The sequence below is a fragment of the Sorex araneus genome, chromosome 5, assembly GCF_027595985.1.
Source record: "Sorex araneus isolate mSorAra2 chromosome 5, mSorAra2.pri, whole genome shotgun sequence".
Classification (NCBI taxonomy): Eukaryota; Metazoa; Chordata; class Mammalia; order Eulipotyphla; family Soricidae; genus Sorex; species Sorex araneus.
Genome location: NC_073306.1, coordinates 97,255,018 through 97,282,668, shown reverse-complemented (window position 1 = coordinate 97,282,668; position 27,651 = coordinate 97,255,018). Strand labels below are relative to the sequence as shown.

The window sequence follows — 27,651 nt, the reverse complement described above, 5'->3', positions numbered from 1 at the left end:
GTGCATGTGGCTGTAGGCGGCACAGCTTGTCCAAGTGTCCTGAGCACCGCCAGGATCAGGGACAGTGGCTGGGTTCCAGATGTCCACCTCAGTCCTTGGGCTGCTGCCAGAGGCTGTGCTGACGTTGGCATCCTGCAGGCATCCACTCATCCCTCCAGCCCAGGTGCAGTCCCGGCAGCAGAGAGCATCTCTCAGGTCTTGCCCCTTCCAGAAGGTCCCCCAACTTCCTCTGCTCGGCCCCTCAATGAGGGACCCAGCAGCCCCAAATGGCTTGGAACTCTCATGAGGTCCTTGAGGCCCTGGACAGGTCCCTAGCACAACCAGCGACCACCTTTCAGCTCATTCTCAAAGAAGGAGGCCTGGGCATGCACTCCCCTCGCCATTTCCTTCTTTCTAGGTTGCTTTTGCACTTATTATCCAAGGCAGGATGTGGTCTCTATTGTGGTCGGTGCTCAGGGGTTGCTCCTGAGCTCAGGGATCACTCCTGGCAGAGCTTGGGGTACCGTCTGTGGTGCAGGAGTAGAACTGGGAGTGGGCATGTGCGAGGCAAGTGCCCTGCCTGCTGCAGTAACCCTCTGGCTCCAGGATTTGCTCTGTATCTCCATTTGCTATGGTCTCTTCCCTGGGAAGACAGCTAGGCGCGCAGCACAGAGACTCTCATCGTCGTCGCTCTCTTCGGGAGCTTGCTTTTAAGTCTTTGGATGCAAGCCGTTGATGGGATTCCACAGAGCTGGGGGCAGTCCCTGGGTGTGACCGCCTAGCTACTGGGAAATGGGAAATCTGTCTTCCCTGGGGCCCCTCAGAGGGGATGGGCTCCAGCTTCCCTCCCCACCCCGAGCAGAGCTCCCAGAGGCCGAAGACCTCCGGAGCCTAGCCACGGCCATGCTCAAGGCCCCTCTCCACACACTCGGACGAACCTCATGCGTGAAAGTACTGGCAGAGGAACCCAGGTGTGTGGGACCAGGGGCTGAGACCTCCAAGTCTGCTTGGACTGGGCCTCCTCCGCCCAGATTTCCCCTGGGGCTGTGGAATCCCATCAACGGCCAACATCCAGAGACTTAAAAGCAAACTCCCAGAAGCGCATGGCAGCTTTGTGGCCACGCAATATCTTATAGCCTACTTCTCCCTCCGGAGAACCTGGAAAACTACCAGGAGTTTCCTGCCCACATGGGAGAGCCCTGCAAACTCCCCATGGTGTGTTAATATGCCAAAAACAGTAACAAGCTGGATCTCATTCCCCTGACCCTAAAAGAGACTCTGATGCGGCATTGTTGGGAAGGATGAGTAGAGAGAGACTTCTAAACTCTCAGGGATAGGATGAATGGGGACAATCAATACTGAGACCACTTGAGAAAATTGATGATCAATGGGATGATGATGATGGTCTCTTCCCACTGGAAACTCTTGAAATCAAGGGTTTCTGTTTTGTTCCTGATGGATTCTCAAAGCTGAGTCTTTTTTTTTTACAAGACCCAGCAGTGCTCAGAACTTATACCTGGTGGGGACTGAGCAACCCCAACCCCAATATGAGGTGCCAGGGATCAAACCAGGGTCAGCTGCATGCAAAGTGGGCTCCCTGCCTGCTGTACTATCTCTCTGACCCCACAAGCTACATGTTATTTTTTTTTAACAAGTAGATGAACTAGCAGTGGGGGCCCATGGATGCACTCACATAGGTGGTGTCTTATGTCTGTGTGCAGGTAGGGATCGGGCCATGCAGTGTGTGAGGGGAGGATGTGATGATATTCTTCTAGGTGCCACGTTGGCTTTAGCCCGGAAATGGAAATTCTCCCAGCTGCAGCCCCGGAGACTCAGAGCAGGCCACGGGGGTGCTGCCTGGGGTCTCAAAGGCTGATAGGCCTCCTGCTCTTCCTTATGATCATGACCAGCGTCTCCATGGCAGCAGCACCCAGGGCAAGGGCTAAGGGAAGCGTCTCTGGGAGACAGGACAAAAGCTGGTTGGAAGGTTCCTGCTGGTTGAAGGAAAACGCGACAGTACAGTGGGAAGGGAGATTGTCTTGCTTGTGACCGACTTGGGTTCAATCCCTGGCACCACATGTGATCCCCTGAGTCCACCAGGATTAAGCCCTGAGCTGTGGTCCCAAATCAACAACAAAACACAGCTGGGAGCTCTGGCTCTGCTGGGAATCCTGGCATCAGAGTGGCCTCACGGGCGCCACCTTGTGGGGGAATGTGCAGGACACGCACTGGCCGAGCAGAAGCGTTCTTGGGAAATAAGCACAATTCACATTTCTTGCATAACACGTCACCTCCCCAGCTGTGTTCTGACCCCATGTGCTGGGGGGTGGGTTCACTTGTTATAAAAAAGGCCAAGACTTGGGTTCAGCTGTCAATGGAGGGCGAGAGACACATTCCCATTCTGCCTCCTGCTCCCAGAGAGTCCCCCTTGGCCTGTCTTTGCCGGGACAGTTCAGCTCCGACTTCTAAATACGGGAATGAGGCTGTGAGTTGAACTGGAAGATTTGTCTATAAAAGGGAGGAAGAGAAACTCCAGGTGGCCTAGATGGGAAGTGGATAACGGCAAAGAAACGATGGCCAGCACGCCCTGTCATTTGTCCTCTCTGAGCCAAGAACAGGCACTCGAGGTCAGGACAGCTGTCCTCCCTGCGCCCCGTGCTCCAGTCCTCCTGTCAGTGGTCAGTGGGGTCCCTAGGCAACAGGCAAGCATGCCTTGTCCTAAGAGGGTGAGGGGATGCTGTGGGGGAGGTCTGGGTCCTGGGAGTTGCATACGGATATGCAATTGTGTCAAACTCATTAGACGGCTGTAATTTGATTGTGGCACTTAGAGCCAGGCCTTCCTCGGAGCTGGGGGTCTGTCTTCATTACTTTCTGGAGATGAAAGATTCTCCTGCTCTCCTCTGTGGCACTTCTTTTAATCTTATCTTACCCTGGGCTCTATTAAAGCAACAGATTGTCATATCAAATGCACTCTACCGCTTAATCTTCTCCCACACAGGAGAAAGAGGCCTGGATCTGGTGAGGAGTTTTGGCTCAACTGGGCAGAGCGGAGGGCCAGCATCTGTGGGTTGTGCGTATTCTTATCTCCTGTGGCCACGCTGGCACCTCACCAGTGAGCAGGGGCTGGGCACAACTTGTGCCATCGGGTAAGCGAGTGCTCCTTCCCCAGGTCCCTGACATCTTTGTGAATATGGCATGGACTGGGCTTTGTCCTCTGTCTTCTGTGATGGGAGGAGTCTCCCAGGCAGCGTGTCGGAGAGAAGGTGGTGCTCGTTCAGGCTGTCTCAAAGAGGATGATGGAGGAGGCATGGGCAAATGGCCTTGGCTTATCTAGGGCCACGCAGGGAACTCACTAGCCCAGTCTTTAGCTCAGGGCATTCAACTTTTTTCTGTTTTTTTTTTTTTTAAATTTTTGGTTCACACCTGGTGATGCACAGGGGTTACTCCTGGCTCATGCACTCAGGAATCACCTGCAGTGCTTGGGGGATCATATGGGATGCTGGGAATCGAATCCGGGTAGGCCGCATGCAAGGCAAACGCCCTATCTGCTATGCTATCATTACAGCCCCTCTTTTCCTTTTTTTTTTTTGAGGGGGATCCACACCCAGTAGTCCTCAGGGACTACCCCTCATTCATTGGTTGCAGGGTGTCGCTCTTGGCTCCAGTCAGCTGTGCTCTCTCTCCAGCCTGGGCTTCCAACTCTTGGGCCGAAAGCTGCTCCCTCAACATGCCCGTTCTTCCCCCAGAATTTCAGCTCCAGGCAAGTGTCCAGACTTGAGGAGCACAGCCTAGAAAGGTGCATTTGTAACAGGCGTAGGGACTCCAGGGTGCAGGAAAGAGTGTACAGACACTATGGGTTCAGTTCCGAGCACTGTCTGTGCTTATGACCACCATCTGCTGGCCCTGAGAAACCCTCTGCAATGTCGGGGCTAGAGCCGTAGCATAGCAGATGGGACATTTGCCTCGCACACGACCAACCCAGGTTCGATCATGTGTGCAGAGCGAGTAGTAAGCTCTAAGCACTGCCAGGTGGGCCCTAAGACAAAAAAAAAACAAACAAAATCCCCGACTGTCCGGTGGCACTGGCCTCTGGCTATGACTGTGGCCCCTCTTGCCCTACGGACAGCAGAAGAGGGAGAAGGAATGGGAGATGGAGAACCCCAAACAGAACGTGGGCCACTGCCTCCTTGGGCATTGACGGCAGAGGGATGAGAAGTCAGATTCACCTGGAGCCAGCATGAATGTCTCCGGCAGCCATGCTGGATCCAGGCCAGAGAGAAGCCTTTAGCTGGCGAGTGCCACACAGAACTGACTGTGCCCATGCCACGGGGTCCCACCGAGCAGGAGAAAGTGTGCGTGGATTTCCAGGAAAGCAAGCCCATCCCCCAAGACCACCTCTTGCTGAGACTGCATGGGGTGTCTGCACTTAGCTCTCCTCTCCGCAAAAATGAGACCTGAGACATTTTGTTGATGGTGGTGGTGGTGGTGGTGGTGGTGGTGGGGTGTGTATGTGTGTGTGTGTGTGTGTGTGTGTGTGTGTGTGTGTGTGTGTGTGGTTTGTGTTCGTTTCTGCTTTTGGGCCATACCTGGTGTTGCTCAGGGCTTACTTCTGACTGTGACTTACTTCTGGTTCCTGGAGGTGCTCTGGGGACAAGATACAATGCTCAAGTGTCAAATACAGGCAAAGCATGCACTTAGCCCTTTGGGCTCCCTCTCCAGCCCTTAAGACTTTTTTTGTAATAGAGAGTTTAAGGAGGAAGGACAGACAGACGGTGGGGGCCAGTGAGTGCATCCCTTGGCTCCCACTGTTGGTTCATCTACTTGTTAAAAAAACATACAGCCTATGGGGTCAGAGAGATTGTACAGTGGGCAGGGAGCCCACTTTGCAGGCAGCTGCCCCTGGTTTGATCCCTGGCACCCCACATGGTTGCTCAGTCCCCACCAGGAATAGGTCCTGAGCACTGCTGGGTCTTGCCAAACAAAACAAAACAAAACAAAACAAAACAAAACAAAACAAAACAAAACAAAACAAAAGCACCAACTCGGCTTTGAGAATACATCAAAAATAAAACAGGAGGTCAGGTCCCTCCAGAGTCTGTGGGGCCCTCAGAAGGAAGAAGGAGGCATCTGAGCAGTGTGGAGCTGCTGATGCCGAGATGCGGGTGCTGGGTGGAGACAGTCCGAGAGCAATGAAGTTGGATCAAACAACACATGAGCAGGAGAAAAATGGGGAACCGTGGATCAGAGCGAGGGGGTGGGGCTTGCACCTGCACCTGGCGCTGTGCTGCTGTGGGTCTGACAGCATTAGGGGAATCAGTAATGATCTCAGTGGAATTTTCCGTGATGGAAAGAGCAGTTCAGGCACCTGGAGCAGAGGTGGGGGACACAGATATCCCCTCTTGGCCCCCTGCTGGACCTGCTGAGAGCACATCCTGCTGAAACTCACGCACCAAGCACTGGGCCTGAGCACCTGGTGAGAATGGGGAAGGATGTGGTTTCAGAGCCTGGCTGGCGCCTGGGGGCATGCAGCCAGAGCACAGCTCTGTGGAGGTCTGGGCTGACAATGGCCGTTATTTTTCTTCCTTCCTTCCGGGCCATCTCCTTCCCCTCTGCCTTGGGGTGACTGACTGGGTTCTGGGCGCAGACAGTGGTTTTAAGCCATGCTTGGCAGTGCTCAGGGATCACTCTCGGTGGTGCTCCAGATGCACCCACCTGGGTGCTGGGGAGTCAAGCTGGGTCAACCACGTGCAGGGCAAGCACCTCGGCCTCTGCTGTATCTCTCGGTCCCAGCGACCCCCTACTCAGTTATCCTCCCTGTCTTGGGCAGCCCAAGGTGGAGGACAGAGCCGAGGGAGGCTGACGTGCGAGTCTTCAGGCTGGGTGGAAAGACTGCAAATATTGACTTTATCTTTGTTGAGAAAGAAGAGGAGAGGACGGGGGCGGGAGTGGGCCAGGGGGAATCTCATCTTTATGGAGGGGCTCAGCTGCAGCTGACTCTGTGGATTTTTCTTGCACAGGATGAGCCCGAGGGGACGTCATGGTTACAGAATAAACGTGCATGAGAGCCTCTGAGACGTGGCCGAGCAGCTTGCGGTGGGGTCGGGGGTGGGGGCTGTGGTTGTGGTCCTGAGAGAGTGGAAGATTCCTCTGCTCTGCAGGGACCCCACGTCACCTTCTGTCCCCTTGGGGTGACCACCAGACAGGAGAGGCTGCATCTCTCCGGACTCCAGAGTGTGAGGCCAGTGAGAGAAAAGATCCGGTGTCTGCGCCAGTGGTGAGCCAGGCGACAGAGTTAGGAAGTGGCGTTGGAGAGGGTGGCAGACATGGGCTACACAGGCCCCTTGGTGGTGCCAGTTACAGACAGTCTGTGTCAGAGCTCCCTGTGCCGCCTGAGTTTGGGTTTGGGTTCAGGAGGAGCACTCTGATTCCCTCTGAAACTTGAGATCCCTGCGAAGACCTGATGGCTGGGGCCAGCCTGCGTGAAGGGACAGTCCTGGACTCGCAGGGCTGGAGGTGCTCGGGCACGTTTGTGCACAGGGAGGACGGTCGTGGAAGGCAAAGATCTCATGTCCCTGCCAATCACTCAGTCCAGCACCACACCCCTCCCAAGTCCACCGGGCCCTGAGGGTGTTGGGTGCATGGGGGTTTGGATCAGGAGAGCAGCAACATCAACACAGTCCTCCATTCGGTACAGGTCTCTGGTAGACGCGGGACAAGAGCTCCGAGAAGCCCTGAAACTGCCCAGGAGAGGCTGAGTGGGCAGCGGGCCTGAGAGCAGGCGACAGGAAGGGAGGGTCTGGGCCGGAGTCACAGCACAGGGCTGGGCACTTGCCTTGCATGTGGCTGACGGGGCTGATCCTCGGCATCCCCATATGCGTCCCTGAGCACTACCAGGAGTGACCTCTGAGCACAGAGCCAGGAGTAACCCTGAACACTGTGACAGGGCCAGGTATAGCCCAAAAACAAAAACAAAAAGAAAAGGAAAGGAAGGTCTCAGGGCACCGAAGTTCTGAGCATTTTCCATCACCCTCTAGGCCTCCTCAGGCAGTGCCGGGACCATGCAGGATGCCTGTCTCAGGTCTGCATTATTCTCCCTACTGTGAGCTGCAGCATGGCCAGAGCCCATGAGACCCTGAGGTGACAAGGCGTGCTGTGTCCTTCGTCCCTGAACTCAGAGGCCTCAGGAAATTTTCCTGTCTTCATTTTTCAGAAAATGTATTTTGGTCACTGATGTATATTAAGAACAGATACTACACTTGATCTTAGCCAAAAGGCCGAGAAGCGAGTCTCTTGCCTGCAAGCCTGGCTATCTTCTCCAGGGCCCCTAGGAGGGGATGGGCTCCAGCTTCCCTCCCCACCCCAAGCAGAGTTCCTGGCGGCCGAAGACCACCGGAACCTAGCTACAGCCATGCTCGAGGCCCCTCTCCACACGTTCAGATGGGCCTCATGCATGAAGGTACTGGCAGAGGAACCCAGGTGTGTGTAATCCCATCAACGGCCAACATCCAGAGAATCATCCAGAGACTTAAAAGCGAGCTCCCAGAAGTGCTGAGAGTTTCCTGCCCACATGGGACAGCTTTGCAAGCTTCCCATGGTGTATTCATATGCTAAATCCAGTAACAAGCTGGATCCCATTCCCCTGACACTGAAAGAGCCTCCACTGCAACGTCATTGGGAGGGCCAAGTCGAGAGAGACTTCTAAGATCTCAGGGAAAGGACAAATGGAGAGGTTACTGAGCCCACTCAAGAAATCGATGATTAACAGGATTTTGTGATCGTGATCGTGATGCATGGCTGCATGCAAAGCAAGTGCCCTACCCACGGCACTATCTCTCTGGCCCCATTGGTCACTGTGTGGTACAGGAGGGTATTAAAAATAGGGTGGATGCTCCCATCGCCCCCACAGTAAGCATGGAGAGGGAAAAGCCCAAGACCAAGGCTGCGGGGAGTCAGGGCTGAGGAAGTGACCAGAATATCCCTAATGGAGCTGACCACTGCTGTGGTGGCTGGAAAGCAGATGGGCGGGAGCTGCTTCTGCCCCCAAAGCTGGGGTCATCTGTGTCGGAGTGTTTTTCTGAGGAGCCCTGCCTGCAGCCCGAGCAGGCACAGGGCCAGCCTTGTCCCCCGTCCTGGGTCACACCTACCTTCTGTGCCCTGCGTTTATCAGCTCTCTGGTTCTGGTGGTAAATTCGGCTGAAGTTGGACACAATCACAGGGACAGGCAGGGCGATGACCAGAACGCCGCTTAGGGAGCAGATGGATCCAAAGATCTTGCCTGCGATGGTCTTGGGCACCATATCCCCATAGCTGAGAGAGAGAGAAAGGGGCGAGCATGAGACTGGGGGAAGCCAGGCGGACTGCCCTGCCATCACTCACTTGCCCAGAGACCTGTCTGAGCCGTGCCCTTTCACCACTGCCCCATGAAGGGGCTGACTTTGACCTGCAAATGTGAGAAGGTGGAACCCCTGGTTCTGGCTGTACCTCCACCTGCTGGGCTGTGGACAGGTACTGGCCCGTGGTGTGGGAAGGCTGTAGGACACGGGTTTGGAGTGTCGCTGAGGGCCAGGTGCTGGGATGCAACCCGCACATGGACAAAGCCTGATGGGTTCCAGAGGCTCACGGATCCAGTGGCCCACGAGGGCAAGAGTGGAAAGAAGCATCTGGAAGCTTCTTCCACAGGGAGGATGCAGAGGGGTCAGGGCCGCGCTGACAGAAGGGACAGTGTGGGGGAGGCTTCTCTGAGGTGACGCTAGAACTGAGACCTGAAGGAAACGCAAAGTTCTCAGGGGAGATGCTGGGTGGGAAGGGACCTGGCTCGGTGTGGGAAGTGGGGGGAGCCTGAGGAGGAGTGGGAGAGACGGCGAGGGGAGCAGCAGCCAGTTGCCTATGAGGACTGGAGGCTGGACTTTTACCCCAGGTGGCACGAGAAGTCACAGAGGAGTATTTTCTCCTTTTTCTTTTTTTCTCCTTTGGGTTTTTGGCCACATCTGGCAGTGCCCATATTCCTGGCCCCATGCTCAGGCGTGAGCCCTGGCTGTGCTGGGGACGGAACCCAGCTTAGCTGTGTGCACGGCAGGGGCCGTAGCTCTGTCCTCTCGCTCACAACATGCGACGCCCTGAGCCTGTGACTCAGCCTCTGCAGCCCTGTGGGACCAAGTGTCCCTCCCCAAGCTGGAGAAACCCTCTCGCCTGGTGGCTGCCCTCCCAGCCTCTCCTCCAATCAATAAGCCACTCGCACAACAATTAAGTGTTTAGCCTCCTCCTTACTGAGATCACTTAAAGGTCTTATTAGGCAAAGAGTTATGATGACTCCTTCGGCCAAAGCCCGCAGCCCTCTCTCTGCCTGCTTGGGGCATTTAGACACATAGGACAGTGTGACAGTGGGAACAGTGGGATTCAGAGCCACCCACGCTGAGGGCCCAGGTGTCCTGGGCTTCAGCGAGGCTGGGCAGTTGAGTGGAGATGGCGCTGTCAGATGAGGGGGCCCAAACCTCCTCCCCACCTGAGGGCTTCGTGGCTGTATTGGGAGAAGGATCGTGTCATTTATACAGGCTAAAACAGGGTTAAACACCATCTCCAATGTCCTGACATTTCCCCAGGATTACCCACCAGGGCCTAAGACAGCAAAGGAAGTTCATGATTCTCATGGTAAGAAAGGTCACCGCTACTGAAAGGAGAAATGCATCGATGCAATTAAAGATCCAGGCGGCAGAGTGATAACACAGCAGGGAGGACATTTGCCTTCCATGTGGTTGATGGTTGACTGGGGTTTGATCCTCGGCATCCCATCTGGTCCCCTGAGCCTGCCAGGAGTTGATCCCTGAGTGCAGAGCCAGGAGCGAACCAGGTGTGTCCCCCAAAACAAAGAATGGATCTAGGGCTAGGATGTGACTCGAGAGGCAGAGCACTTGCACGTATGTCAGATCTTCAGCCTCCACGGCTGTAACCATGAAGCTCTTTTCCACCTCTCGGCATTGCACCTGTGATTGTCCCAACATTCACAGCGACAGTGGTCTCCACGTCGAGGTTATTTGGGAATAAACTCTGCTGTGAAAAGTTGTGGTGAGTATAGACAGGTTCTCGTTTCTCTGGGCATACACAAGATAGTTTGGGAAACTGCTCTTCTGTTTTGTATAGTGGCCGGGTCATGTCCACCTGCACTGCGATGCATGGAATGACGCATTTCTGCCATTGCAAACACATGCTACTGTCTTTCTGCCTCCAGTTTTTCCCGTGACTATGAGGGCTGTGCAGCTCTTCTGCAGTGCCCAGCTGGCTAGTGCTAGGGAACAACATCACCTGCATTTCACCTTCAAGACCAGGTCACTCTCTTTCAAGAGGTGGAATCTGAAGCTGTGAGTGCCCTGCTCTCTGTGTTCTGGAGAAACGTCAGACTGTGGTTACAGTGGCATGAGACGTGTGAAAAGAGGAGAAGGGGAAGAGAAGACAGCTGGAGCTTGAGTTTCTGCTCCAATTCTTTTGTTGGGGTGCGGGTGGGGGAGTACACCTCATGATACTTGGGAGACAATTTGCCATGCCAGGAACTGAACCATTATCAAGGCTGTAGCTGCATGCAAGGCAACAGCTTAACCTCTGGCACTCCGTGTGTGTGTGTGTTGCCAGGGATCAAAATAGAGTTCACACATGTAAGTCATATCCATGGCTCCTGTCCTAATTCTTTTGCGGGGCACACCTGGCAGTGTTCAGGGGTAACTCCTGGCTTTGCACTCAGGCAGGCTTGGTGGGCAATATGGGGTGTCGGAAATTGAAGTGGGTCAGCTGCATGCAGGATGAGCACCTTACCTGCTGCCCTATTCTCTGCACCCCACCCCACCCCCACTCCACCCCACCCCACCCCTACCCCACCCCACCCCACCCTCAACCCTGGTCATAATTCTTATTGAGGACTTTATTCTGCCTTTCCAGTGGCTGTGCTATTCCTCCCTCCCTCCCTTGGTCTCAATGCACTTGGCTGTTTCTGCTTAACCCTCTTCTCCTTGGATCCCTGGGTAAAAGCAAAGCTGTTGCTGCTGCCGGGTAGGTGACCAAGCAATCACTGGTCACTTCTCGTCCCCCTCCCCGCTTTTTTAAAGTTCTTCACAAATGATGGAGCTGCTAGGCATTGAGTTTCTTCAGGAGTCAAAAGGATTTTAAGAGGTTTTGATCATGGGTGAAACCAATTCAATGAAATTAACAAAGATAAATGACAACAGCAGTATTTTGATTCAAATCATCAGTGGCTTGTGTAACAGATGGGAGAGACCAGCTGAAAAGCCACCAGTGTTAAAAATGATGGGCTGGGCCCAGGCGATAGTACAGCAGGTAGTATAGCAGCGATAGTACTGCACCCAACTGATGGACCGGGTTCGATCTCTAGCACCACATGTGGTACCAGCCAGGAGGGATCCCTAAGCACAGAGTCAGGAGTTATCCCTGAGCACTTCTGGATCCCAAAACAAAACAAAGAAAAGATGGGCTGGCCTGGGAGACAGTTCAAGCCGTAGCAGCCATGCTAAGCCCATGTGAGGCCCTGAGTTCCATTCCCAGGACACCAAGGCCTCCTAAGCACCTCTGGATATAGCCCTGGTGGCCTCCACAATCACCGGCTAAACTCAGGACCATCACCCCGTCACCTCCAGCACCTCCAGGAGCACCCCTCGGTCCCCAACACAGCCCACTGCCCCAAGAGCCAGACAGCATGAGTACATGCAGCACCCTGGCGAGGAGTGGAGGGAGTGGGGGACACACACAAAACCCCCAATGCAAGCCTCAGTGACAGCCCAGTTGTTGGGATACTCCTGAGGCTCGCCCAGACACTCCCAGGCCTCGGCAATCCACAGTGAAGTCTGGGAGATGGCAGAGCAGGGGAACTTTATCCTACCATGGAAGGCTAATTAATTTGTATTAGGGCTTAGGGATAATTAAACTTTTTATCTGAACTTAAGCTGCACAAACCACCCGCCTTGTACAATTAATTGCTGCCTTTATTTCCTCCTCCAGGTGCCCAGAGATAAGTGCAAGCCCAGTTCCTGTCTGCCTCTGCCTGCCTGGCAGGCAGGGGCGCGTCTGCCCATCTGGCACGGGACCTGCTCTCCACGGCAGCCTTGGAGCTGTCCCGGGCTCAGGCGAGGAGACGCGTGTCCCTGACTCTGGGCAAGGACACAGCCTGTGTCTCCTGCCATCCCCCTCTGCCTGCCCCACCCCGGATCCTGGCAGCTTCGGGTGCCCATTGGGCTTGGGATAGAAGCTGCCTGCTGGGGGGGTGTCTGGAGGGGTTCTCAGAGCAGACTGAGCCCCAGGTGACCACCCCAGGCCAAAGGACAAAGGTAGGCACCCAACATCATGGTTTATTCCTCTCCCAGGGCCGGCTACAGCTCTGGGGACATGGCTTTGGGCTGAAATGGCAGGACTTTGAGACTGGCGCACACGTCCATTCCCTAGTAGGCCCCTCCCCCCCCCCCCCCCCGCTATTTCATGGCTTTGAGTCTTGGTTTCTCACTGGTCACGTGAGGACATGAGAGGTATTTATTTCAGGGGTCACTGGGAGGACAGATGGCAGCAGAGACTGGCGCCAGGGGAAGTTAGAGCAGTGAGGGAGGGGGCTGGCCCTGGAGGTCCAGATCTTCCAGCCCTCCCACCCCTGCCTCACATTTCCCTGGTGTCTGTCACTCTGCCAGGCATGGACACTATGCTAAGTGGACGGGCACGCCCCTTGTCTCAGGGAGATGAGCTGTATGGAGAGAGGTAGACCGGTGGCGGTGCTGCCCAGAGTCCCGTGTCCGACGTCACGGCTTTGGAGATGGTGGGCCCACTGTTGTTTGGGCACGAGGCAGGACCCGTAAGTGGATCAAGGGTGGGAACCTACGCAGGTTCTAAGCCCCAGGCAGATGGGCAAAGTTGAGGAACTAGAAGAAGTTTCTGGCTGGAGGAAGTGGGTCCCTGGGAGCTGAGGCTGGCTGGAGGGGTTCATTGGAACATTCTCATGCCTCCTGGGCTCAGCCAGGCACTGGGGCTATCCCCAGAAACCTGGAGGGCCTGAAGTGAGAGAGTGCAATGATCCAAATCCATCTGTAAAAGAGCACCCTCAATAGGGTGAGGGGAGGGAGAGGCAGGAGAGGTGGAGGTAGGGTGGTGGCGGGAGCTGGGCCGGTGGGGAAGGAGGACTGTTAGGGGTCTCTCAGGGGCAGATGTGATGACCTCTGTTCTTTAACCCCACTGCCCCTTCCTCTCCTGCTGCTGTGTCTCTGTGCTCCCCGACACTCCAGGCTCCTCCCTGACCCAAGCCTGCAGCCAGGCCCTGTCCCCAGGAAAGTTCTTCTCCAGCCCCTGCTCCTGCTCTGGCCAGGCAGCACTGACTCATCTTTGCAGATGCTCTTCAACTGTTGCCACCTCCCCCTGCTCTCCTAGGCTCCCTCCCTCTGACTTTCAGATTGTTGCCCTGCTGTGCCCGCAGAGACTCAGGTGGCTCTTCTCTCCACTTGGACAAGCTCAACCTGATTGTGGGGCCTGACACAGGGACACATGTGGTTATTGATGGAACAACCTCTGCTCCAGGTCCCATATATGTCCGAGGACTGATGTCGCCCCAAAGGACGGAGCTCAGTCCTCAGTGCCAGGACCTGAGAGTCAGCATATATGTAGCTATAAATGGGACTGGAGCGATAGCCCAGAGGGTAGGGAGTTTGCCTTGCACGCGGCCGACCTGGGTTCAATTCCTCTGTCTCTCTTGGAGAGCCCAGCAAGCTACCGAGAGTATCCTGCCCACACGGCAGAGCCTGGCAAGCTACCCGCGGCATATTCAATATGCCAAAACAGTAACAACAAGTCTCACAATGGAGACACTACTGGTGCCCACTTGAGCAAATTGATGAAGGGGATGACAGTGCTACAGTGCTATATATGTATAGATAAATAGATAGATAGATAGATAGATAGATAGATAGATAGGGGTTTTTTTGTTTGTTTGTTTTGAGACCCTGAGCCAGGCAGCTTGGGAGCTACCCTTAGCTTGGTGCTCAGGGATTCTCCCAACAGTGCTTGAACCAGGCACCAGGTACCAGGAATGGAACCCAGGACTCCTGCATGCAGAGCGTGAGCTGCCGCCTGCTGAGGGCGCTCTCCCACCCTGTTCAGAATGAGGCAACAGACTAGATGCATTGTCAGTGACCAACTGGCTCCAGCAGATGAGATCATCAGGGAGCCTTCTGCTGCCAAACATCTAGATTGTAAATAAAATACATGTACGTCCATGGCTGGGCCCACTGGACGTAGGAGGAATCTATTTTGCCTCTGACAAGGGAGAACAGACCACGAGAGAAAATCCTGCCTGGGAAGAGAAAGCAGCTGGTGTGGGGAGGAGCCCCACTGTCTGAAGACGCACCAGTGACCTCACCGTGACGCCAACTGAGGCTGGTCAGAGGGTTCAGAGGGGGCTAAAGGGCTTTCAAGGCTGTTGTCTCTTCACCTTGGGCACTTAAACCTGATCCAGAGCCAGAGAGATAGCACAGTGGGTAGGGTGCTTGCCTTGCATGCAGTTGACAGTGGATCCCCCACACCATATATGGTTCTCTGAGCCCATCAGGAGTGACCTCTGAGCGCAGAGCCAGCAGAAAGCTCTGAGAACCAATGGATGTGGCCTCCAAACCAAACCAAAGAAAAATGTGATCAGAGGGAAACATTTCCTTTTTTTTTTTTTTTTTGCTCTGCCGGGGATTAAATGCAGGACCTCACTCATGCAAGTGTTCCACTCCTCAGGCACACCCTTACCCTGGGCTGTTGGGATCTCTTCAAGTTAATACCAAGCAGATATGAGTTTGATTAAAAAAGTAATTCATAAGGGGCAAGAAACTGCAATGAGAATTTAAGAGAAGAAAATAATACTTAGACCTCTTTGTTCTAGGAACTTCAGCTTCTGGAATTGATTGCTCAGAAAAACATGGATGAACTGTTTCTTCCAATTAAGGGATGTAACCACGAAGAGAATACCCTCAGGGCTGGAGAGATGGTACAGGGCTAAGGCACTTGCTTTGCATTGGTTAACACCTTTTATTGGATTTTTTTGGGGGGCCCACACCTGACTGTTTAGGATTTACTCCTGGCTCTGCACTCAGGGGTCACTCGTAGTGATGCTCAGGGAACCCTATATGATGCTAGGGACCAAATACGGTTCAGTCCCTTGCAAAGCAAGCACCATACCCTCTGTCCTATCTCTTCGACCCACATTCCTCCCTAAAATAGAGAACAACAATCAAAAACCCCACGCAGACAGGAAAGAGAGTCCAATGGAATTCTGAGGAGTGAAACGCTAGGGTAGATATTCATAATGGCCGAAAACGATGACCTCAGCCCGAGCATCCTTACTGCTGTCTGCTCTGAGCTTCCTCTCCCAAATTAATCCTTGAGGACCTTCCTCTTGTTACCCATGCCCAGTAAGCTGGGGGCCACTTAGGGAGGCAGACCCCCTGCTCGCCTGTCCAGGGTATATCCGCAGAGGAGGATTAGGGTTGGGTGGTTTCTCGAGGCACTGTAAGTCCCCAGTGCCCTTGGCTGGCCCTGCTGTGCGGTCTGCAGAGATGTTCACCTCTGGCAGGAAAGTGCAACTGAGCAGAGGCCCTTAGGGGGACACCCACTCGCAAGGACACAGGCCTTAATGGACCTGCCTCTCTGGACACTCAGCCTCCGTCCTCTCCTGGGTCTCAGGCCCCGGGGACATGTCCCCATTTATCCCCAGCATACCTTGGGAAGTGAGCTAGACTGAAAGAGCTGTGGGGAAAGGCACATGAGTCTGGACAAGCAACAGACTCGCGGGCTGGCACCCTCTGCTCCTCCCCTCCAGGTGTCCCTCCTGGCGGCCCTTCCTGCTCCCAGCTGCAGTGCCAGGCTCCTGCCATGCTGGGGTGGCAGAGTGCTTTTCGGGCAGGGTGGGAAGGTCTGTGTGTGTATAGCAGGGTAGGGACGGTCCAGGGCACGAACAAGGGTCCCAGAAAGTCAGGCTAAGGCATGGCTGGTTTTGGATGCCAACTGCATGAAGGCAAAGCGCGTGGAGGAGGCAGGGGGCGGAGACTGAGCAAGGTTGGCACGGGGGAGTCAGGCAGAGTCGGGACGGGCTCTCGACAGCACGGGCCTGTTTGTGGCCCTCACCCCCTTCTGTTCTTACCTCCAGCTCCTTCTCCATTGGTTCCCCTGGGAAGATGGCAGAGCAGCCGGGGCTGGGGCAGCCTTGACTCCAGGCCAGTGTCAGCACCAGGAGCCCCACTTGCCACAGCCCTCTGCCTCTGCTACCCTTTCCAGGCCTTTTGCTTCTCGGGGGGCCTGCCAAGCGGTGCTGAGGGGGCACAAGGGCGACTTCAGGCCAGGGGTGCAGTGCAAGGACCCAGAGAGGCACTGTTGGGGCCTGCAGCTCTAAGGGTCACTTGGGTCACCCTAGCAGTGGGGGACCAGCTTGGGGGACCAACTGGGGCTGGGGCTTAAAGCTGGGTCAGGTGCAGGTTAGCCAGTGCTCTACCTCCTGCACTATCTCTCTGGCACCCCTTTCCAGACCTCACCTCACTCTCCTCCCCTCTACCTTACACTCGGACCTTCCTCCTCCAACCCTCATCTCAACTCACTGAGCTGTAAACATCTGGGAGCTCTGAGGGTGGGCCGCCCCTCTCCCCCCAACCCTACACACTGTGTGTACCCAGCGTGGCCTGCAGCCCTCTCTGCAGAGCCTCTGAGCCTTCGTGCCGTCCTCAGGGGATGCTCCCTGCACTGAGCCTGGGGGTCCGGCAGACCCACATCCTTCTCTTTACTCTCCCTGTTCAGCTACAAGGCCCTGGTTCCGGGGCCTCAGTTTACTCCACCAGAACACGGGCACTTCGGAGACCAGCCTCCTGGGATGCTGACTCAGCTCTGTTATAGCACCTGGGGAGGAGAATTTCTTACATGTTTGAACCAGTTTTACATGCATGCAAGACTAGTGAGACTGTGGGCATGTGAGTGACCCTAGTTGAACTTGGGAACCAAGTGATTCCCGTGGCCCGCAGAACCAAGTGCAGCTGCAGCAGAACTCTCCTCCTGTCTGCAGTGCAGCTGCACGGGCCGAAGATGGGACCCACCGAAACTAGTCCTGGTGTGGCTAGAAATAGGGGGTGGTGGTAGTGGTGAGGTCATCGCATGGTCAGTGTACCCCTAACTTGCACCCGTGAGGTCAAAGTCTGTGCCGGGAGTCTGTTCTCTGAGCTCCCAAGGCTCTTGTCCCCCATCTCACTAACCCTGTGCTAGGGGCGGTGTGTGGGTCCTGCTGTCCTCCCTTCCTGGGGGACAGCAGGCAGTGCTGGACCAAGTGCATGAGCTCTGGGATGAGACAGACCCTGCGTGACACACCGCGTCTCTCAGTCACGTCTGGTGGGGCCAATCGCTTTGATTTCTGGGTCCAGATCCCTTGGTGGTAACCCAGGAGTCACCTGTCCTGGGTCACTGTCAGTGCCCTGTACAGCATGTGCTTGATGGAGTGACTAATGTCTCCTTTAGGGTGGGTGGAGCCACACCCAGCATGGCTCAGGGGCTACTGGTGGTGCCGGGGATGGAGCAGGGTAGCCACATGCATGGCAAGTGCCTTAGCCCTGTGCTGTCGCTCCAGCCCTGCCGGGATCTTTCCACCCCTGGGCCTAGTATTACCCGAATGTCTGGGGGGCCCGGTACGTTTCTTCTGGGGACAGAGAACAATCTGTAGGGGGGTGGGGAATGGTGGTAACTTAGGAGCAGCTGGGGGGTTTCTGTTTGTTCCCTTCAAGAAGGCAGATTTCCAGGGGTTGTTGCTTCATTTATTTTATTTTTTTTCCCCCTAAGGGGTTGGTTGGCCCCATAAATCTGGGAGCTTCTGCCCTCTGGGTCAGATGTGTGCACACACAGCCCAGCCTGGGCCGTGGCTCAAACCCAGTGAATGCTTAGGGTTACTCCTAGCTCTGTGCTCAGGGATCACACCTGAGGGGCAGTGCTCAAGGGACCATAGGGGATGTTGGGGATTGAACCCAGGTCTGCCATGTGCATTCTGAACCCCACCGCGCTGTCTCCCAGGAAAGCTGCTTGCAGGGTGCTTGTGCCTGCCCAGCCGTCTCTCTCTGCCAGTGCTTGGCAGTGCCCACCAGTTGTTGGGTCCTGAGGGACAGATGTTTGCCTCATCCCCTTTCTGCCTCTGCCCATCTCAGCAGCTGTGGCCATACTGTCCCAGCTGACCAGCCACACTGCGCTCTAGATGCAACAAGAGTAGATTTGGGGTTACAGGTGCCCTCAGGATGCTGACTATGTGTGAGTGTGTTTAAGATGCTCCCACATCCGCCAGCCCCAAGTGCACAATGCCCTTCCCTGCCACCCTGCTGACACCTGACCCTCACCAGCATGTGTGCACGTGCGTGTGCCAGGGAAAGTGAGGGCCAGGCACTGTCTCCTGCCATGGGCAGGTGAAGTGACACTGGCCTGGAGCTGGGGGCCGGTGAGACAGCATGGAGGTGAAGCTTCCTGCCTTGCACGTGGCTAACCTGGGTTGTCTCCCCTCGCACCACGTGTGGTCCCCTGAGCACCACAGAAGTGATTCAGCCCTGAGCATCCCCAGTCTGGCCCCAAAACAAAACAAGAAAGACAAAATACATCAACAATGCCCCCGGTGGGCTGGAGAGAGTGCTCAGGGGCGAGGGCACTTGCTTTGTGTGTGGCTGACCTGAATTTGATTCCCTGCACTGCACATGGTCCTCTGAGCACTGCCAGGAATAATTCTTGAGTAGAGAGTAAGCCCTGCAGGCTGGGTTCCCCCTAAGGCCCTAGGACAAAAGGAGGCAAATGAGGAGCAAAGGGAGGGTGGGAGGGCAGGAACATGGCTGCATTTACCCCCCTCTCTCTCTTGTAAGTCTGCTTGCTTGAAATTTTCTGTAGCAGAAAGTTAAGGATAAAAAACTAACTAAAAAGAAGCACCACCCACCCAGTCCCCTTCCTCAAAACATGCTGGGGCCACGTCTCTTTTCTCACTGCAGCAAGCAGGCAGTGAATCCCTGCAGCTCCTTGGTCGCATCACTCAATGGCTCCGGGAGCTGGGGAGGTCTCGCTGCCACTCCTTCTCGCTCTCCTCCTTCTCCTTCTTCCCACATCCAGCAGTGCTCCAAGCTTGCTCCTGGTTCTGTGTTCAGGGATCACGCTACAGGAAGCCGGGAGCAGACCTGGCTTAGCTGCGTGCAGAGCACGTGCCAGATCCCTGCGCTCTGGCTCCGGCCCGGGTCTGGCTTCTTGAGGGCAGGGTTCTCTCTGTTTTATCTCCTCTTGGAGAACTTCAAGCAGGGTGGGTGTTGGTGGGAACCCAGCCCTGTCTGAGCACTGTCCACATGCGCCTCCACAGCCTGCCCCTTCCAACTCTGGCCATGGACACGGCGTTGCCTTGTTTTTTTTTATGAGCAGACCCTCCCTTCCACCGGGTGCTGAGCTCACCTGCTGCCCGGATTTCATTCCATGAGACCTGCATGACAGGAGGGGGTGGGAGGAAGGCCTGGGGGCTGCTATAGGGCCGCTATCTCCCAGGCTCTCCCAGAAACTCCTCTGCCATGCATCCATTTTAGGTTGTGAGGGAGTCTCTGCATACTGAATCTGCTTTTCTTTTCTTTCTGTTTTGGCAGAGCCAGGAGTTGAACCCAGGGCCTCACTCCCACAAGGCAAATGCTCTATTGTGAGCCAACCCCGGGGCCCCAGAACCGTCCTTTATGACATTTTTGCTCTCTGTCCCTCACTGGGCCCGAGGTGTGGGCAGGTAAAGAGGTAGCACGTGGGGAAGTGGGGCTCTACCAAGCTTTGCCCAGCTGCTCCTGGGAAGGTGGGCAGAGGCCATCCCCCACCTCTGAGGGTGCATGGATGGAATAGGGGGCCATGATCCTCATGGACGAGGACCTGCCATGTCCGCACAGGCAGTGACTCTGCTAGTTCTTGACTGAATTCCCCCAACAGCCCTTGAGACAGGGTCTGCGTGGATCCCATTTTGCAGATAAGGAGATAATAGCTGAGGGAGATGAAATGGAACCCCCAAACCACATGTGAATGCTGGGCACGCTGTCTCTGAACTTGTGATTGTGCCTGGGCATCACTCACGTGGAGGGAGGCAGTGCGGAGTTAAGTGGCAGAAGAGCCGAAACGGGGGCTTGGGGGGGCTGCATAAGATCCAGGGCAGAGACACCGCCACAGGAAAGGGCAGCTGGAGCCGGCAGACAGGGCTTATTTATGTGCAGCTCCTTCATCAAAGGCCCCTTTAAACATGACTCACTTGACTATTAATCTCGATGAAACATCAACCCCAACAGGGATGAAAAAAAGAGCCGGAAAGTCTGCAGGGGAACGCGTATATCTCAAGTCTCCGCCTGGCAGAGGGGACGCGTGGGGACACTGCTCAGAGGACACTTTCCAGGGTCTGCCAAGGAGCCCCCGGCCACATCCCCGGGTGGGAGCCCAGCGTGAGGCTGCTTTCGAGTCCCTGATGGCCAATCGCTTGTCCTAACTGTCTCCCAGCTGCCTCCCCCGCACCGAGCCCCATCTCTGTGTGCGTTAATGAGCATCCTGTGTGGACGGGGAGAAATGAATCTTAGGTCCAAGTGCAAAAGGCAAGTCCAGAGGGGCCCCACGTTTTGCCTTTCAAAAGCGGGGCTCAGAGGACTGCTGGGGGAAGCAAGGAATGTTCACCCGAGGGCAGGGCTGGAGATGAGAGAGCAGGAAGGCAGAGCTGGCTTGGGGGAGACAACCACACCCTCCATAGCTGCAGTCCAGAAGGGCCTGCAGCTGGGGGAGCATGTTTGCATTTCTATAAACCCAGAGACCTGGGGTCTGGGTTCTGGAGGGGCTGCTGAGGGCCTTCTGGGAGGTGGCAGAGCACCAGGAGAGGAGGTGAATATGCCTCGGCAGACGCTTTGGAACACTCATCAGGACAGACCCTTGCTCTTCTGTTTTCTTCTCCATCAGGTTCTCGCACGGGGACAGTCTGATGTCATCAGTGGACATTGTCCCTGGGAGCACAGCTGCCTTCCCTGGCTCTGCCTGCCTCCTCTTCCTGCCCCTGTGCTCTCCAGCTCCAGGAGGAATCTCAGTCCCGAGGAAGACAGGGTCACTCAGGTGGTGCACCTGTCAGTCAGCTGCCAGCCACCTCTGGAGATTTTGTTTTATTTTGGGGTCACACCTGGCTGTACTCAGGGCTTACTTCTGGCTCTGTGCTCAGGGATCACTCAAGGCGAAGGTTGGGGGATTCCAAGGACAGTAGGGACAAGGACCAGGAAGATTGCTCCATGGTTATTAGCTGCCTCATGAGCTGGGGAGAAGGCAGCTGGAATTGAGAAGAGATCACAGAGTCAATGATGGTTGGAGGGATCTTTCTGGATGGGAGATGTGTGCTGAAAGTAGATAAAGGACCAAACATGATGGCCTCGCATTATCTATTTTGCAAACCATAATGTCCATACATAGAAAGAGAGTAAGAAGGAAATTGTCTGCCATAGAGGTAAGGGTTGGGGTTGGGTGGGGTGGCAGTAGGGATACTAGGGACATTGGTAGTGGAAAATGTGCATTGGTGGAGGGATGGGTGTTTGATCATTGTATGACTGAAAATCATGAAAGATTTGTAACTGTATCTCTCGGTGATTCGATAAAAGAAGGAGAGATTATGAGACTGAATTAAAAAGCTAGATTCAAGATAAAAAAGGACACCTAGTTGACTTTCTTAGTTAAAATTTTAAGAATATAATAAATTAGGTCTGGATGGGAGCCATAAAAAAAAAAGATTGGGGGACTCTGTGGGATGTCAGGGATCAAACCTGGGTCAGCTGCGTACGAGACAAGTGCCCTCCCCGCTGTACTATCTCTCCAGTACAATCTGGAGATTTGTCTTGGATTTTGAAAGCTGGTCTCTGGTGGAGAATCAGCTCTGAGCTCACAACCACACTGCCTCTCTTTCCCACCTCTGCACGAATCCCTCCTGGACACCTTATGTGGCTTTTCTGTTTTTTTTTTTTTCCATTCTCGAGCATGGCAGCATGGGAAAACTATGGGTCTTGCACATAGAGCAATCAGCATTCAAACCCTGAGTGTGCGGAAAGCCCTTCTCAGACCTGGGAAAATTCCTAGCCCACAAGAAATCTTCACATCTATTCACTCCACATGATCGCTGTAAGGAAAAGTGGGAGAAGCGGCATCTGGTTCCAGACCAGAAAGGCTGAGCTATTTTACATAAACCCAAGGGCTTCAAATTAAGAGGTAGAACTGAGATGCAACCAGCGTTTTCTGATAGTGTCTTCAAAGAGGGAACAAAGCCAGGAGAACTCATGGGGCCATACCCTCGGGGGGAGTGAGACATGAAGTCTGATTCAGGTCCCTTGGAAAAATCACTGTCTGTGCAGGCACTCAGGGAAACACACCCAGAATGCCCTGTAGTCCACAGCCACCCCGGTCCCCCAGGAGCCGCCATGTGGACTCATCCACCAGCTCAGCTGACAGATTCATGACTAAACTTCCGAGGAGAGGCAAGCCAAATTGCTAAAATTCACAGGTCTCCTAGTGAAAAACTCTGGGGTGCCCTCGGGAGAGGGGTGGGCTGAGCCTCTGCCCTGCCTAAGTCCTGACAACTACACCCACAACCCACAGTTGCTGTTGTACCTATGGCCCAGCCCACTGCTTCCTGACTCATATCTGCAGACATGAAACCATGACATTTCCAGGCACACCTATCTTCTTCTCAAACTAGGGGTGGGCAGCCTCCCCCCAGCCCCCATGATTACGGAAGCTCCGGCAGCCACAACCACATCTCACATCCATGCCATGTAAACTCATAGGCCCAGAGCTATAAGTCAGATGTTTATAGACCATGTGGCTGCACAGGGAACCTCTAAATACTGACATCCCAGTAGAAGCACATCAAATCAGATGGGAGAGTAACACAGTAGCCAACCAAGCCCAATAAACAAAAACAATAGCACAGAAAGCTAGAAGAAGGTTCAGCTAAGAGAGTTTAGTAAACCCTCAGATAAAGATTTACTGACCTAGTGGTGAGATATAACAATTTTCACAAATTTTCTTTTTTTAAAAAAAATTATTTTTTAATTAGTACACCGTGAGGGTACAGTTACAAATTTACCCATCTTTGTCCTTGTGTTTCCCTCATACAATGTTCGCAAACCCATCCCTCCACCAGTGTCCATTCTCCAACAACAATGAACCCAGTATCCCTCCAACCCTCCAATCTTGTCCCCCCCCCCCTCTGTGGCAGGGTATTCCATTTTGCTCTCTCTCTCCTTTTGGATGTTGTGGTTTGCGATAGGGGTATTGAGTGGCCATAGTGTTCAGTCTCTAGTCTACTTTCAGCACACATCTCCCTTCCCGCACTCGGGTTTTTTCCAGATTCTGGCTATTGTAAAGAGTGCTGTGATGAACATATAAGTGCAGATGCCATTTAGACTATACTTTTTTGTTTCTCCGGGATATATTCCCAGAAGTGGTATTGCTGGATCAAATGGAAGCTCAATTTCTAATTTTTTGAGAAGCGTCCATATTGTTTTCCAAAAGGGTTAAACCAGTGGGCATTCCCACCAGCAGTGTAGAAGGGTCCCTTTCTCCCCACATCCTCTACAATAGCGGTTGCTTTTGTTCTTTTGGATGTGTGCCATTCTCTGTGGTGTGAGGTGGTATCTCACAAATTTTCTTTTACTGAAGGGGTTTTTTTTTTTTTTTTTTTTTTTTTTTGCTTTTTGGGTCACACCCAGTGATGCTCAGGGATTACTCCTATCTCTGCACTCAGGAATTACTCCTGGCGGTGCTCAGAGGGCCAGGGATTGAACCCGGGTTGGCTGTGTGTAAGGCAAATGCCCTACTTGCTGTACTATTGCTCTGACCCCTACTGAAGTATTTTTTGATAAATGTATTAACGATTTAGTTGTAACGATAAGTTAAAAATAAATTATTTCGTGCCTGCTAAAGGGGGCAGAGTGGGTGGTTGCTGGGAAAACGGGAACAATGGTGGAGGGAAGATCACTTTGGTGGCAAAATTGGTGTGACTCTAAATGCCCATAACAATTGTATAATGAACAACTTGGCAAACTACGGTGTTTAAATAAAGTAAAAAGAAAACAAGCAAGATGTGCCAGGTCCTCTCTGCACCCAGCCCATGCTGTCCTCCTCCCCCGCTGGCCTTCACCAGGACCTCGAAGTTTCCATCCTTGAAACAGTAGATCCCTGGAGGTTTTCACCTTCTGACTTTCCCCTGTACCTTCTAAGAGGTGCTTTTATTTGCTCTTGTCTAAATTTCCTGCTATTTGGCAAGTCCTCTTATATTCACCCCCTTCGCTCCCAGCCCCTCAGAATCTGGGTCTGAGAAGCCCCCTAGCTGACAGACAGATAAATCCTATACTCAACCCTCGCTGTCACCTTTGAGAAAGCAATTACCCCAGAAGGCCCTGCGTCGACAATGACTTAGGGCTTCTACAACCCTCACCCAGCCCTAGTCCATAAGAACGTCCCATCTCACTCCAAGAAGGGCTGTGCCCTCTGGGGCAAGATGAACCAGAAGCAAACAATCCCTCTCATGAGCTTGCTCACTCTGACTTGGGGGCCATGTCCAGAAGGGGCTATTCCTGGCTTTGGGTGGGACTCAGGTGAGGTGTTGGGGGTTGGAACCAAGTCAGCTGCATGCAAAGAAAGTCCCTTGAGCCCTGTATTATTTCTCTATTGATGGGTGTAGAAACTCGGATAAAGGGGGTCACACACTCAAAAGGCCAGCAGAAGGACTCTGAAATCTGCTCTGCAGAGGAACGCGAAGCCCTGTCCCCTGTCCACGTGGTGGGAACACAGACTCAGAGACCCTGAGTGTGCAGGCCGACTGCCCACAAGGGAGCCGGGAGGAACAACGGGTCACCAACGAGGTCCTCGTGACGGCGGCACTTGGAACGGACACGGCCAGGTATGATTAGAATTCAGAGAAACATACGTTTGTTTTGGACATTTTGTCAGTACACGGAAGCTCACAGTGTGATCTAACAATTCTGAAGAAATCCAAATAGAAGCTCTAGAAGTAAAGAAGCAAATGACACTAGGTGCTCGATGGGGGAGTGTGAGTGCAGAGGGAGTGGCAGGAGAGATCACTCGGCTGAGCACCACAGGCAGGGGCCTGGCTCCAGTGCCCCCGAGTCCCACACTGCATAGGCCAGTGCCTAGCAGCACCCATCCCGTGCATAGTTCCTGAGCACCACTGATTCTGTCCCCAAAATGGAAGGGAAGAGTAAGATCAAAAGCAGTGAAGAGAGGGGCCTGGAGCAACAGTTCAGCATGTATGGCACTTGCCTTGCATGCGGCAGACCTGGGTTTGACCTCTGGCGCCCCATATGGTCCCCTGAGCCTTGCTAGAATTGATCTCTGAGCACAGAACCAGAAGTCAGCCCTGAGCACAGCTGGGTGAGGCCTCTAAATAAAACAATAAAACAAACCAAAAGACTCTATGGTCCCCAAACCAATAAAACAAACCCAAAGACTCAAACAAAAAACGCAGCAGTGAAGAGAAAGTGCACAGAGGGTCTGTGGAAGGCCCAGAATCCACAGGTTGGAACATATGACTACATACAGGCCCCTGGCTTAACACTAAGAACTCAGCATGTGTTTCGTTCCCTTCCTTCCTTTAGGTACTGAAAACATTCTCTTGTTTCAGGAAAGCTTTTCTGATCCAGATTGCCTCACATCTGTCACTCCGTTTTCCCCCCTCTGAGTTAGCTCAGAAATTTTTTTTCTTTTAGGCTTTTTGGGTCACACCCAGTGATACTCAGGAGTTACTCCAGGTTCTGCCAGAATCTCTTCTGGTGGTGCTTGTGGGACCGGTCATGTAGGATGCTGGGAATTGAACCCAAGTTGGCTGTGTGCAAGGCAAATACCTTCCCCACTGTATAATAGCTCCGGTCCTGCTCAGCATCTTGGCGTTCATTAATTCACATGGACAGGAATTCTTTGATTTTTTTTTTGGAGGGCGGGGAGGTCCCAAGCAGTGCTCAGGGGATGATGGAGTCACTTCCGGCAATGCTCGGCCTGATTCTGTGGGCCTATGGTTTATTTTCAGGCCCAGGGGTGCTAAAGGCTGGCAGACCACACCCAGTAGCTCAGGGAGTAACACTGTGCTGGGGAGCAAAGTCACAGGTGTGTGACGGACACGCTCCTCCCCTGGGGCACCTTTCCAGCCCTCCTTTCTTTCCTGAGATCAGGACATGCTGGAACTGAAATCATCCCCCACACTTTAAGTCTCTTGATCAAGCGTTTCCTGATTTACACACCTGGTGCTCCTCTTGGCCACGACAACGTGTGAAGGCAAGATGCCCCATGTTAGAGAGACGGAGACTGTCCAGACTGCCTGCTCTGACCATAGCCCGGTCAGTGCTGAGCAACGGCTCTGCCAGTGAGAAGCACACCCGGGTCCTCGGCACTTCCCTCTGGGGCATCACTTCTGCTCCTCTGTGCATTCTAGTGGGCAGGGTTGCTGAGTGGGACTGACTGTACCTTGGCCGACAAAAGCAACTGAACATCCCCTCAAAGTGATGGCCAGGCGCTGAACCAGAGGGCCAGGGAGGCCCCGGAACACCTCACCCATGTCTGGGTCCACTCAGACTCCTGGTGTGGGACACATGACCAGACAGACTCAGGCAGAACCAGGGTCCCTGCTGGTCTTGGTCACCAGGCCTGAAGAGGTGGGGTGGAGGAACTGCAGAGAACTCTGTGGGGGAGAAAGAGGCATCAGGAGCCAGAGGAGACAAGTGTGAGAGCTCTAGGGAACCAGGGCAGCTTGTGGAGGAGCAGGGTGGCCTGAGGCGTTGCTGAGGCAGGTCTGGAAGGAAGTGGATGGGACGGACCCCGGGTCCAGCCTCCCTGCACTCTCCCAACAGCATTTTTAAATTTTCCGACTTGGACAAAAGTCCCATCAGGTTTTCTCTCTGCTGTGTGCGCACGTGCGTGTGGCTGGCCTGCTTGATCAAGGGGCCTCCAAATGAGGGCTGCGTCTCTGCTTGAACAACTACCCTGGCTGGTGTGGGGAGGGCTCAGGCCATTCCTAGCAGGGTTTAGGGGACCATAGGTGGTGCTGTGGATGCTGGGAAGGTGCTTTGCCTCCTGGACCATTTCTCTGCCTGTCAAATAAGATTGATTGGCAACACTTGTACGTGAAGCTCCAAGCTGAGAGCTCAGTCTGCCCTGGGCAGGGTCCCCAGTCCCGGGAGACGCTGGAACCCTGAGATCACCTTCCTGTGCCGGCCTGGGCTCTCAGCCTCCCCTGACTGGCCTCTGCTCTAGCAGAAATGGCTCTCACAATCCCACTGGGAGCTCAAGTCAGCACGGGAAATTTCAAGCAAGAAGCCACTTCCTGGTTCCACAGGGCCAGTATGGACAGGATATTACTGAGACCCGGGAGGGGGAGTTCTGGGGTCTTGTCTGTCCTGTCTTCCGTGACAGAGCAGCAGAAACCCAGAGTCAGAGTGACAGGACAGAGGGTAGGGCGCCTGCCTTGCATATAGGTGAGTGGGTTTGATTCTGGTATCCCATATGGTCCCTGGAGCCCTGCCAGGAGTGATTCCTGAGAGAACCAGGAGCAGCCCCTGAGCACCGTCGGGTGTGGCCCCCAAACAAAATAAAACAAAATAAAAAGAAGACAAGAAA

At 54.1% G+C, this 27,651-nt stretch overlaps 1 protein-coding gene and 1 pseudogene across 4 annotated transcripts in view; both read right to left on the bottom strand.

The window, feature by feature from the left end:
* Positions 1–27,651, bottom strand: part of KCND3 (potassium voltage-gated channel subfamily D member 3) — a 219,241-nt gene that overhangs the window by 9,411 nt on the left and 182,179 nt on the right. For all 4 annotated transcript variants that reach the window (XM_055139815.1, XM_055139812.1, XM_055139816.1 and 1 more), the window contains exon 3: positions 8,124–8,286. In XM_055139815.1, the coding sequence (XP_054995790.1) occupies positions 8,124–8,286 (163 nt within the window). The remainder of the gene's footprint in view (positions 1–8,123; positions 8,287–27,651) is intronic.
* Positions 7,112–7,265, bottom strand: LOC129405155 (U2 spliceosomal RNA; annotated as a pseudogene).